At 40.1% G+C, this 12,713-nt stretch overlaps 1 protein-coding gene across 5 annotated transcripts in view; it reads left to right on the top strand.

Annotated features, from left to right (window-relative positions):
* The first annotated feature begins 8,612 nt into the window (after window positions 1-8,612).
* The window catches only part of GTF2I (general transcription factor IIi), a 71,823-nt gene continuing 67,722 nt past the window's right edge, over window positions 8,613-12,713 (top strand). For 4 of the 5 annotated variants that reach the window (XM_006889667.1, XM_006889669.1, XM_006889668.1 and 1 more), the window contains exons 1-2: window positions 8,617-8,715; window positions 11,571-11,709. In XM_006889667.1, coding sequence (XP_006889729.1) covers window positions 8,617-8,715; window positions 11,571-11,709 — 238 coding nt within the window. Of the gene's footprint in view, window positions 8,716-11,570; window positions 11,710-12,713 lie in introns of all 5 variants that reach the window. The other variant, XM_006889670.1, reaches the window with a different exon arrangement.

Here is a 12,713-nt window from a genome sequence, read left to right as displayed (position 1 = left end):
CTGCGCAATAATGTCTAGCAGCTGTGACTCCCCACGATGGTGACAATCACTCAGATCACTCGGTGGTTCACAGCCTGCAGCCCGAGGAGGCTCCTGTGTCCCGGGACCATCATGGGCTGTGTCCCCTCTCCATTGTGTCCCCAGGCCATCATGGACTGTGTCCCCCTCTCCACTGTGTCCTGGGGCCATCATGGGCTGTGTCCCCTCTCCATAGTGTCCTGGACCATCATGGGCTGTGTCCCCCTTTCCATTGTGTCCCCAGGCCACCTGAGAGCTACTGAACCGCCACCCAGGTTTCATGTGAATGGAAGTTTGTCATGTGAGTGCGTGTGATAATTTCAGTTTAGGAAAGTAGTTTATTGTTTTCTTGGTAATTCCATTCATGTGTCCAGTAGATTTAAATGTACATACATACATCGTTTGTCCCTGTAACTTGAAATTTGTTATTTATCCCACAAATGGGATTGTGGCTACTGGAAAGAAAATTAATGTTTCGGATTCCATATCCCATTAGTTCACTGAAAGAAACGTGATGGCGTCCTAAGGAAATTATTTTTCTTCACAAGGAAGGTAGAATTTGTAAGTGATAAACTTGGATGCTTGGTTGAGTATATTTCTAGGTAAGATCTTCAAGGAGCCATGTGGCTTCTTCTTGCTGCTTGGAGTACGACGATGTGAAAGAGATGGGTTTGAAAATGAACTGAGTAGTGTTACAGTTCTTTTAGAATTTTGTCTAGCAGGTCTTCTCGGTTTTTCCAGAAGGCCCAGAAAAAAGGAGAAGTGGAAGATTTGGAAAATTGTGTTGTACAGATTCGGAACACAGGTCCTAGAATTTTTATCAAGGTTCTGGCTTTGTAATCTTTTGTTAGAGAGTCAGCCTGTGACTGATGGAGCTGAGAAACCACACTAGCAGAAATCCAGTTGTCTTAGATTGAAGGGGACAGAAAAGAATGAAGGGGCAAAAAACCGAAAGCGTCGGCCTTTTAGAATTCTGCAGCTGAGAAGTAAGCCAGATTAGCCACATCGTTTGTGTCCCCGGACCGTTCCTGGAGCGGCTTCGAAGGAACGCAGAAGCAGGACAGCCTTGGTTTCAGAGGGTGGGGCTGTGGTCTCCTGCATCTCAGAGCGGAAACTATGTTTCAAAGACGTGGATCTTATCACCTCACTTCTGGAGTTTAGGACTGCTGCTGAGGGGTTTCAGGGGGATGGGACCACAACCCGAAACAGTGGATGCTTCTTCCACTGCCCAAGGGATCAGGAGTTTGAGGTGACCGCTTAAATGGACTAGAGTCCCCCACGGTTGAGGAAGCAGATTTGCTGCCCTTGTGGGTCTGGGAGGCGAAGCTGAAGCTCAGTGCCGGGGCCCCATCCGTCCAGAATCCAGAGAGTGTGGCCAGCACCAAAGAGTGGACAATGGGGCTGTTTCCCAGATGTTCTCAAGGAACAAATTCTTTTCAAGCCTTGAGAGCCAGTGTAACTTTTTCTGCTGGGCTATTAGCCTTCCTTGAGTGCCTGTTAATTACTTCTTGCTCTCCAGTATCTCTCGTTTATAATGGAAATATCTGTCTTATTGCCAGGTCCCTCAGTTTGAACTGCCAGCCTCCTACAAATGTAAAGAAATAAACTTCTGTTCACTAAAGCCTTACCCTTGTGGTATATCTGTTGTAGGAGTAGCAAATAACTAAAACACTGTGTATCAAGTTTTAGAGAAGTAAAAGAGTGATTTGCAAAAGATTTCTTTTGTTCAGAACTAACTACTTAGACCAGTGTTTGAAATTCATCATGCAAGACATCAAAGATAACTTATATGGAGGAAAAAAGAAATTAGAGGCTATTCTTTTAATTAGTTGTCAGTAGCTTTATTCTAGTGATGTTTTCTTGTTGAACTCTATGAGATCATATGATAGAATTTTGCAAGACCAAGGGTCTATTAATTCAAAAGACCTTTTTTCAACAATATAATGACTGTACATGTGGACCCACTGGATAAAATACACAGGAATGACAACTACATCTGTGCAAAGAGATGTAGAAGGTATGGATTAGACCAGGCTAGAGGCTGACTGCAGAGCAGAATGTAAATTACTAGTTTACAAGTTCTAGTCGAAGCTGAGGGGGCTCTGGTGGCGTGGTTGCTGTCCCAAGGTTGTGCTCCTCTGGAGTTGCTATCCCAAAGCTGGTATTTCTTTGGTGGTTAGCTTTGTGGGAGAAAGATGGGCCTCCTCTCCCATCACCCTGCTAGAAACCTGCTGGAGGACCAGCTCCGAATCTGTACCACCTTGATAGCAGTGAGTTTTAGTTTGAGTTGTAGCTGAAGAAAGTGAAAACAAATTTACAAGAGCCAAAATAGAACTTTGAGTGTATCTCACATGAACTTAGAGACCATCCCAAGAATAGATTTGGTGCATTGAGCGCTAATGACTGAAGACAACAGGAGTTGTGGGTTGACATCAAGGACATTGTCCTTGCAGAAAGCAAAAGGTCACAAAAGCAAAAGACAAGAAAGACGAAAATGGATGTTAAAAGAGACTCCTAAATTTTCTCTTGAACGTAGAATATGTAAAGCAAATAGAACAAACGATGGAGTGAAAGCGGAATACATTTCAGAGTACTATGATGCAGTGTACAAAGAATGGGAGTTAGAAGCCAAAGGGTAAGAACGTGCTTGGTATTTGTCAAGTTGGAGGAATTGAAGAATCAGTTTAATCCTTGAGTTGCAACACCAAAGGGTAAATATTGAATAACACAGGAAGCATGAAAATAAGATACAAAAGTCACTGAAGCTGCTGAAATGATTGATGCTCAGCCATGGAGTGAGACAGCGTACGATCAAGAAGTCAGGGTGTTGAAGGGAAGAAAGGCAAGTTGCAGTTAAGGCTTTAGGCAAAGATCAAGGCTCTTAAAATGGACACTTATTTATTTCAACAAATAAAAGTGCCACTTGTCTGTGCCAAGAAATTTGGAAGACGGCTGGCCAGTCTATTGGAAGAAATCCATATTTGTGCCGTTTCTAAGAAAGACATGATGGACTATATCACTAAGCAGCTGTTTGATACTGATTCTATAGCAGTGCTATCTTGGGTATTGACCGGTTCTTTGAGGCAAAACATTGCACCAAGAATGGGCCAGGCTCTGGAATTTTCCTGATTTTGCCCTGAGAAACACACTTTCTTTTTGTGTATGTGTGTGTGTGTGTGTGAGTGTACCGTCAAATCAGATCTGAATGGTACAGGAGGATTGTCCCTCCTTTTCCCGGCAGAGCATCTGGTGGATTCGAACCATGTGCCTATGGGATTGTAGTTGCAGCTCCTTGCCACTAGGCCACCAGAGCTCCCCTGAGAAACACACTTTCTTATGGTGGTCTATATCCTCTTTTTTTAAAAAAAAAATTTTTTTTCCCCATTGTTGCACATTCCACCCCCTTCACCTCCCCCTCCCTGCAGTGCACGCCTTGTTCCAGATTATTGTCATACAGACAATACCTAATCATGTGTTCCCTTCCAGTTCTTCCCCTCGTCTCATCTAATGCAGTATTCATTATCTGTCCACTCCTTTCCCATTCTCTTCCCAACTCCTCCATGCCAGTATTATTTTATAACAGTGGTGTTAAGCAGCATTTATCCTTTTGTGCTGAGGTATCTCACTCAGCATAATGTCCTCCAGTCTCCCCCATGTTATGTAATGTTTAATGAGTTAATAGTTTTTCATTGTTGCATAATGTTCCATTGTGTGAATGTACACAGGTTTTTTTTTTAAATTTAAATTTATTTTATTTTATTTTATTGTTCTTTGTGTGTGTACCATCAGATCAGATCTGACTGGTATAGGAGGAGATTGCCCCGCCTTCTTCAGCAGAGCATCTGGTGGATTTGAACCGACTGCCTCTGGGATTGCAGTGTAACTTCTTGCCACTAGGCCACCAGAACTCTCTCAACATACATAGTTGTTCTTTCAGTTCATTTGTTGATGGACACTTGGGTTGTTTCTGTCTCTTTGCTAATGTGAATAACACAGCAGTAAGCATGAGTGTGCTCATATCTGTTTCCGTGGAGGCTCTGATTTCTTTAGGGTATATTCCCAGTAGTGGAATTGCTGGGTCAAATGGTATTTCTCTTTCCAGCTTTTTGAAAAAGCGCCAGACTGCTTTCCATACTGACTGTACCATTTTACATTCCCACAAGCAGTGAAGAAGAGTTCCAGTCTCTGTACAACCTCTCTAGCGTTTGTTGTTTTTTTGCATGCTCTTTGATTTAGTATTTCATAAACCTACTTCAGGACTTCTTTTGCTCGGTGACTCTTTCTAGCGACTGTGTTTTAGGGAGAGATGGCAAACCAGTAGATAATTGTCCAGATGGTGTGCAGAAGTTTGTTAGACTCACATTCCCCTGTACTTTCTTTTCCCTTGATGAACTCAGTTGTTTTACTGCCGCTACCACCATGGTGGCAGTGGGCAGTGAGGATTCAGTAGGATGTAATTTAGTCAACGTAGTTTGAATATCTTAGAACTAGCTGTTAAAAGTAACTGTTGATGAGGGGACTGTTCGATATTTGTGGACTACATGTGACAATTATCAGTGGTATTAAAGAAGTGAAATTTTAACTCTATTTATTTAGATCTAAATAATTTCATGTGAATGTGATTACAACTCATAACAATTCTTTGACCAATGGCTTGGAACCTGGCTCTATCCCGAGCCATCTCGGACACACCTGCTTCCATTGCCAGTCACCGTCAATCCATCTCATCCAGGGTTTTCTCTTCTGTGCTGACCCTCCACCCTTCCAAGTCTGATGTCCTTGTCAAAGGACTGGTTGCTCCTGGCACAGTGCTCAAAATACATCAGTTGGAGCTTCAAAATCCTTGCCTCCAGGGAACAACCGGGTTTGACCCTGTTCCGGACAGACCTGTTTGTTCTCTTGACAGTCCATGATATGTTCAGTGAGCACCACAACGCCAAAGGCATGCATTCTTCCTTCTGTTGTGCTTAGTCGTCCCGCTCAGATGGTGACTGCCTGACTGCCATATTGGATGTAGCATATCTCTGATGGGATGCTTCTCACCTTGTTCCTTGACTGCTGCCTTTGTGCCTTGGGTGATTGGTTGTCTTCCTCATGAAGAGAGAGCACCTCCTCTTCTCCTTATCTCCCCTCCTTTCCCACCACAGCAGTGGCAAACACAGACTGGAAGAGTAGGCACTTTGTGTTGTTGCTGTTTGGTGACGTCCAGCGGACTCTGACTCATAACAGCCTTCTGTCTGATAGAAATATTGCCTGGTCGTATGCCATCCTCACAGCCGTTATGCTTCACGTTGCAAATTCAGAAACGTGAAAGTTCTTCTCTCGTCTAACGTTGTTTCCACCATGTGAATTGTTGCATTTCACTTTTCTTTCCTGTACTTAAAAAGACTCAAAGGAGCCTATTTTTTTATTAATGTCTTATGGAGTACATGATCGTTTTTGTAATTTTCTTTACTATTGCAAAGAACTCTCTTTCTGATGAAGCCTGGAAGTATGAAGCATGCCTGTCTGCCTTCCCCTTGGTTCTTAACACACTTTGAGAATGTTAACCAGAAGCAACCACTGTGTAGAGAGAGGGTCGTTAACGAGAAGAAGGTCCTTAACTAGACTCAGCAAATGTGCCGTAGTGGACTCAAGACACCGCAGTAATTATGAGGGTGGTGGAAAACCAGTGTTTGATTCTGTTGTTCTGAGAGTTGCTATGAGTCAAAACCAACTCCAGGGCACCAGACAACAAACAGCAACATGGGTTAAGGATGAATGTTCCGTTTCGGTGTCATTAAATTTTCTGTTTCTTCCTGTCTTCTTTACTGGGAGACTTCTGAGGTTTTGTGTTACATCATGACAAGATGACATGCCTTATTCTAGTGGGTTTTTTTTTTTACTTTTAATTTATTTCCTATCTCTCTTTGATGTACATCCCCCCCACATCCCCATTTAGAGTAAACCAGAAGAGACTGTATGAGTTTTGTTCCAAGTTTATGGAACACTTTACCCTTTCAGTCCTGTTTTCTGCCCTCATGATTTCCTTTTCCCCAGTCCCTGCTCTGCCATGATCTAGCTAACAGATGACAGGCAGGCCTTTTTTCTCTCCATGTCTATTTTTACATAAGTAAGCATGATGTTTCCTTCTCAGGGTGGTTGTGAATGTTGAATGAGTTCATCAGGGAAGCTCTGACATACTTAATTCCCTTTTGTTTGACCAACTCTTGTTTTAAATTCAGGGGATTGGTAAAAGGTCAGACTTCATAATAAGTGGTTTGTTTAGCGTCTTTGCTTAGAGAGGAGGAGCCTAAGGATAGTCCACTGAGGTCACGTAGCTAGTTAGTGGCTTAGTGAACCCACGTCTGCCCTCTTGACTTTTGCCATACAAAAAGTTTGTGCTCGTAGATAATGCCACTGTCCTAGAAAAAGGGAGAAGTCGGTGGTAGCACACACTAGGTGAGGAAATGTTCCATTTTCTTTCTAAAGACAGTCTAGGATGGTACTTCTGTAGATGGGCAAAGAGCAGTTCATTGAAACCCTGTGGTAATACAGATGAACCCATTTCTGAAATCAGATTCCCAGACACATCTTCATCTCATCTCTCAGGACTTGGTCATCTCCCAGACCCTTTCTATGGTGAAGTGCTAGGATGCCTCTCCGGAAAAACTCTGATAATGAAATAGGAGCTTTCGGTTACCTGGCACCCGTGGCTTATCCAGGTGTATACCGGCTGTTTCCCATTTCTTAACACGTTGAGTGTGCATGATTTTACATCAAATTTATGACAATTTAAGTGAAGAAGTGAGAGGAGTGGCAGAAAATTGTCCTACTTGTATGTTCTAGTGTTGATGGTGCTGGCTTTGTGTGACTTTGACAGATCACGGCGTTTTGTTAAATACGACCATATTGCCTTTTCTCTGGCTAGGGAATTAAAGAAAAGTGAGATTATGAAAAAATGCTGAAAGCTTTCAGAAATAATGGGCTATGTGTGATAGAAGGGAATGTTTCAGTTATAGAAAACGAGTATGCCTTTGCAGTCCATTTTGACTCAGCCACATTTCAATCTAAACATGTCCGACTGGTCCCCGAGTGCAGAGTGGACTAGACAGGGACAGGAATGTCCATGATTTGACCATTTGTTGCCTTGATGTTGCTTGTTTTGATTCTCTTCCCAGTCAAAATAGGTCCTTGCTCTGGGAAACAAAATTGCTTCTGTTTGTTCGCAGATAATGGAGATGATAAATGTCAATTGTTTTGTAAAAATAATTTTTTATTACCAAATCTTATTTCCTAAATATGTTGACATTGCTTGTTGAGGCCCAGATCTAGCCTATCTGTTAATTCCCATGATAACAGATGGTCAGGCTAGATCACACTATTTAATAATAGGTCCGGGAAAAGAGAAATCCTCTTAAAAATCAGACAAAGATTTACATACATTTTAAACCAAACACATTTGTGTACTAATAGCTTTATCCATGTTCCCTGGACCATTAGAGCTTTAAATACAGGATATCCAAGTAACTACAAAAATTGACTCCTGTGCATAGATGGGTCTACTTATTGTTTATTCTTTTCTTTATCTGTTATTCGTTCATGTTGACTATCCTTTGCTAACGAGCACCGTTGTTTTGTGTGGTCCTTGTGGAGGACTGATGCACAGTTACTCTGTGTGACAGCGTGCTGCTACATTAGAGGGTTTTGGAGGTGGTGGTCTTTCTAAAGGGCGCCCTGCTTACTCGAAGGTTAAGTGCTTGGCTGGTAACCGAAAAGATGGTTCCATTGTATCAGCCGCTCTGTGGGAGAAAACTGTGACGTCTGCTTCTGTAAAGATTTTCAGCCTCCAAACCAGAGAATGGTCACTATGAGTCCTATTGATGACAGTGGGATTTTTGGGTTGGTGGTATTCTCGCCCCCCCCCCCCCAGTTTGCATACTTTACAGACATTTATTGTTAGTATTTGATTATTTTAAAATTTGCTTTAGAGTTTGGTTAACTAGAGTGTTGATACTTATATCAAGGTTGAATTTTATAGTGTTTGAAATTTAGTGTTGGCTCTTTGCTAATACCAAAAAATAGTTGATAATATGCCATATTACAAAGGAATTGTAGATGTTACTTGATACCCTGTAGTCCGTAGTGTAGGACCTAGTTTCTTTTTACTTAGGATGAATTCTTGTCACCCAGCCTCATTCTGTTTTACCTCCTTCTCTCTTTATCCATATGTGTGTAACAAAGGGGACTCTGAATCCATGTCCTCTGGTGAAATAGGGTAGATTTTCACTGCACTCTGAATGTAGCACCTCTTCCCCTTTGGAAGAAATAACTGGTTGTAGGTTTGCTGTCTGTATTTACTTTGCGAGGTGATATGGACCTAGTTTTATGGAAATAACACCAAATGGAAATTGAAGAGATGGGTTCTTCACCTTATATAGGGATATAATACTTAGTTTTTGAGCCTAATTTTTTTTTCCTCATCTAAGAGGACTTTTTTCCTTCTTACATAAGAATATTATGGGAGGATCCAACTCTCATAGTTCTGCTTTTGTGTTTAGAATAACAAAGTTGTAGGATTCTGCCATTGACATATTGATTATCTTTCTTTCACAGATCATGGCCCAAGTGGCAATGTCAACTCTGCCTGTAGAAGATGAGGAGTCCTCGGAGAGCCGGATGGTGGTGACGTTCCTCATGTCTGCTCTGGAGTCGATGGTGAGAGAGCCTTCCCTTCCAGAAACGATTCCGTAGCAGGGTAGGACTGGCTGGAGAAGGCTGGTGTGTTTTTGTAAAACCCATTTTTGTGTTTCTTAGTTTTAATAAGAATAATTTTTTTTTTCTTAAAAGGTGAATAGTTGTACAGATTTAAGTCCTTCAAATCGTGTTTTGAAATTGTCTTATTATCTAAGTGTTGCGTTTTTCACTTTTAATTTTACACTATCTTACACAGTCATGTGTTTTACATGATTAACTTTTCATTTGCGTGTAGGATGTGACGTTTATCTGAGTGAGTTTGGATATGACAGTATGGTACAAGTGTTTGATTTATCGTATGCTTAAAGAAAAGTACAGCATTCAAAGAAAGCATTCACAATTCTCCTTGCTCTTCTCCCTCTACTAAATTATGTAGTAGATTCGCTTTTTATTTGTGAAAAAAATCCTGTTATGCCCATAATCACAGTGAAATAGTAAATTCTTTGTCTTGTGCTGTTTTTTTAATTTTCTTCTGAATGTCTGTTGGTGTAGTGAACTTGATCTCCAAGCTGCTCAGGCTAAGGAGATGAAAACTGTTCAAGCTCATCTGAAACAAAAACTCCTATTCAGTGCCCTCGAGTTGATTTTGACTCACCTGAGGCTCTGTCAGCTTTTCAGGGGTGTATGTTATTTTGGGGGAGACTCTGTCTTCTGAGAAGTGGTTGGCTGTGTCAGATTTGAACCAGTTGACCTTGCAGCGATCAGCCCGCCCATTAGCTCCCACACCAGCAGGATCGTATTGATCTATTAGAGTTCATAGACCGCTTCACACGCCAGGTCCTGAGCAGAAGGAGCCTGTGTATCTTTCTTGCCTTCAGTGGCTGACTGGGATTGGATAGCAGTGTAGTCTTACAGGTCTCACTGTGACATGGTGGGAGATTCTTTCTGTTCGCTCCCTTAGGCCATTTCCCTTCTTCCTACTGTTTTGAGTTAATTTTTGTCTCTTTGACTGGTTTGTCAGAGTGCTCAAGGCACAAAGGTCAGCTTCCTCCTTCTCTTGGCCTCTAGAGAATTTTGGTCTAATCCTTGGAAAGTACTTGAATCTTGTTTTGCTCTTTCATAAATACTACCTTTGGTGACAGGATTGTCCAACTAAGAGTGTGGATAGTGCAGCAAGGAGGCAGCCTCCTTTTTCACAAGGTAGAGAACCACTTCTCATAGGAGAGCAGTCACAATACTTAGCATAACCATGAAATAGAATAGAGTTGTAACCAGATGCTCTGCTGGAGAAGGAGGGACAATCTCCTCCTGTACCAGTCAGATCCGATTTGACGGTACACACTCACACACAAAATAATAATAAAAAAAGAATAGAGTTGTAGTACACCATTAATCTTCAGGCTGGAAACAGTTGATTCCTTTCAAGGCATATCCTCCATCTAAGGAGGTTCTCCACCCTGTACTAGTATTGCTCAAAAACTTCTGATCGTGTAAAAAACTATACTATTCTTTTATGTAAGTTTTTAAAAGTATTATTAACTGCAAGTAATTCTGATTTAAGAAACTTGAGAAATGGTGTTATACAAATGAAAAGCTGCAGTTTTCAGTGACACTGAGAACAGGCAGAAAACCTATTAGAACAATTTACTGTGTAACCTCACGTCATATGCAAAGTGAAATAAATTGTAGAGCAACAGGAAGAGGACAAGGCTGGCTCTGGTGGCCTAGTGGCAAGAAACTGCACTGCTATCCCAGAGGTGCGCAGTTCGAATCCACCAGATGCGCTGCTGGAGAAGGAGGGACGGTCACATTCTGTACCAGTCAGATCTGATTTGACGGTACACGCAAAAATAATAATAATAAAAAAAAGTAAAAAAAGAGATAAATTTCAGTTTAGAATGAACTGAAAAAATAAAATATAATTGTGTATATGATTACAAAGATGCCTTTTTAAAAAAATTGTAAAATAATATATGCAGCAAAACACTTGCCATTTGAACATTTTTTACCTGCCTGTTTCAGTGACATTAGTCATTTTATTTTGTTCAACCATTACCCCTGTCCATTGCCAAATTTTTCCACCACCGCAAAGCAGACTCACTTTTTCCTTCTCCTATCGTTTCTAATGTTTGGGCTCTGTGTTTGCCACTTATATGAGTGTGGACTAATCTGTTTATTCTTTTTGACTGACTGACTTCACTCAGTTTAACATCAGCACACTTTTTATCCTTAAGAACTGTGATGTACTTTTAAAAATTATTAGGAAAACAGTAAAACTGACAAAGGATATTATTACAGAAAATGTTCTAATAGATAATACTCTTTAATGCTGAGTGGATTATTAATGAGTGTATTTTAAGTGTTTAATTCAGTGGCATTAAATGCATTCACAGTGTTGTGTAAGCATTTTCACTATTCTTCCAAAATTTTTTAATTTCTCCCAAACAGAAATTTTTATCAAGTACACAGATATTTTCCTGTTCTACTCTCTCCCCAGCCCCTGTTAACCTCTAATCTATTTTTTGTGTGTATGGTTATTTCAGTTCTACAGATTTAATAAAATGGAATCGCTTGGTGCCTATTTTTATCTAATCTGCTTTACTTAGCTAATGTTTTCATGGTTCATCCATGTTGTAGTGTGGGCCAGAACTTTTCTTTGTCTCTATAGTTGAATAATATTCCATTGTATGTACATTTAAAAGGGACTGGTACCTTTTAGAAAATGACTGGTACCTTTCAGAAAATGTTGACTTTTCTGCTTATGATAAGCAAGGCTGAAATTATTATCTAATGAAACAGATGAAGGATTTGAGGTTTTTATCTCTTCGCCTTTTATACGTCTATATAGACCATGATGTTTTCTGTTTATGTTTTAGTGTAAAGAGTTAGCCAAATCCAAGGCGGAAGTGGCCTGCATTGCAGTGTATGAAACAGATGTATTTGTCGTTGGAACGGAAAGAGGACGTGCTTTCGTCAATACCAGGAAGGATTTTCAAAAAGATTTTGTAAAATACTGTACGCATAGTTTTCTCTTTTGCCTTTCATAAAGCTTAAACCCAAATATTTATGGCTAAGATAATGCTATAGTTTGTTCTAAGGCAGGAAAAGCTTTATGTTAACATATCCTGCAATGTCTAAAACGAGTCACTGAATGACCCCACATAGCAGTAATTACCAAAGAATTGAAGGGAAATTGTGATTCTTTATTGTACTCTGACCCTTCCAGGCTCTGCCTTTGGTGGAAATACAGAAAAAATAGAGAAATTAGATTGACTTTCTGTTCTTACTCAGGCAGTAATTTCTTGACAAACCATTCTTTGTATAAAAAAAGCATTTTTTTTAAAAGCAGCAGGAGTGGCATCCACTTCCTAAAAAACATGCCTCCAGAAACTGTGAATTTGATAAATGTTGATAGTTCTAAAAAGGCTTCAGGCCTTTTGTTCATAGGGTTGCTATGAGTCACGCTTGACTAGAAGGCAACCAACAACAACAACAACATGCAAATTTAAATAGGTCTGCCACTCCTTCAGTGGAACTAACTTCTTGTCAGGGTATATTCATATCTTATAGTTGGGATAATTGCGAGCTTACATGATCTTTTTAGTAACATTAGAAAAATTTGCTGTAGAACTTTATAAAATTTGTGTTATGTTTGATTGGCCCATAGATATTCTGTGAAGCAGGACTTCAATAATACAGTATTTTCTTGAAATGGGGAAGAAAAAACAACAACCCCAAAGATAGAAGACTATATATATATCTCTAATTTCTAAAATAAAATTTTCATGATCAAATTAGATTTAGTTCTTAATAAACGGAATGGATAAAAGTGGTTTTGTTAGTAATTTCTATTCTTGATTTATTTTTTTTAATTTTTATTTTGAAAAAGTTTTCTCACCCAGTGGTAGGTACATTTAAAAAGAATATTGCTATAATATGATGCATTTTGACAAATGTGTAATATTGTATCTCTTTAGTATCATGCAGAATAATTTCACTTTAACAGTATTCCTGTGTCC

This window comes from Elephantulus edwardii, unplaced genomic scaffold, assembly GCF_000299155.1.
Source record: "Elephantulus edwardii isolate Elephantulus edwardi_28Jun2011 unplaced genomic scaffold, EleEdw1.0 scaffold00080, whole genome shotgun sequence".
Lineage (NCBI taxonomy): Eukaryota > Metazoa > Chordata > Mammalia > Macroscelidea > Macroscelididae > Elephantulus > Elephantulus edwardii.
The sequence above is the reverse complement of the archived record's forward strand: the minus strand, read 5'-3'. Positions and strand labels throughout refer to the sequence as shown.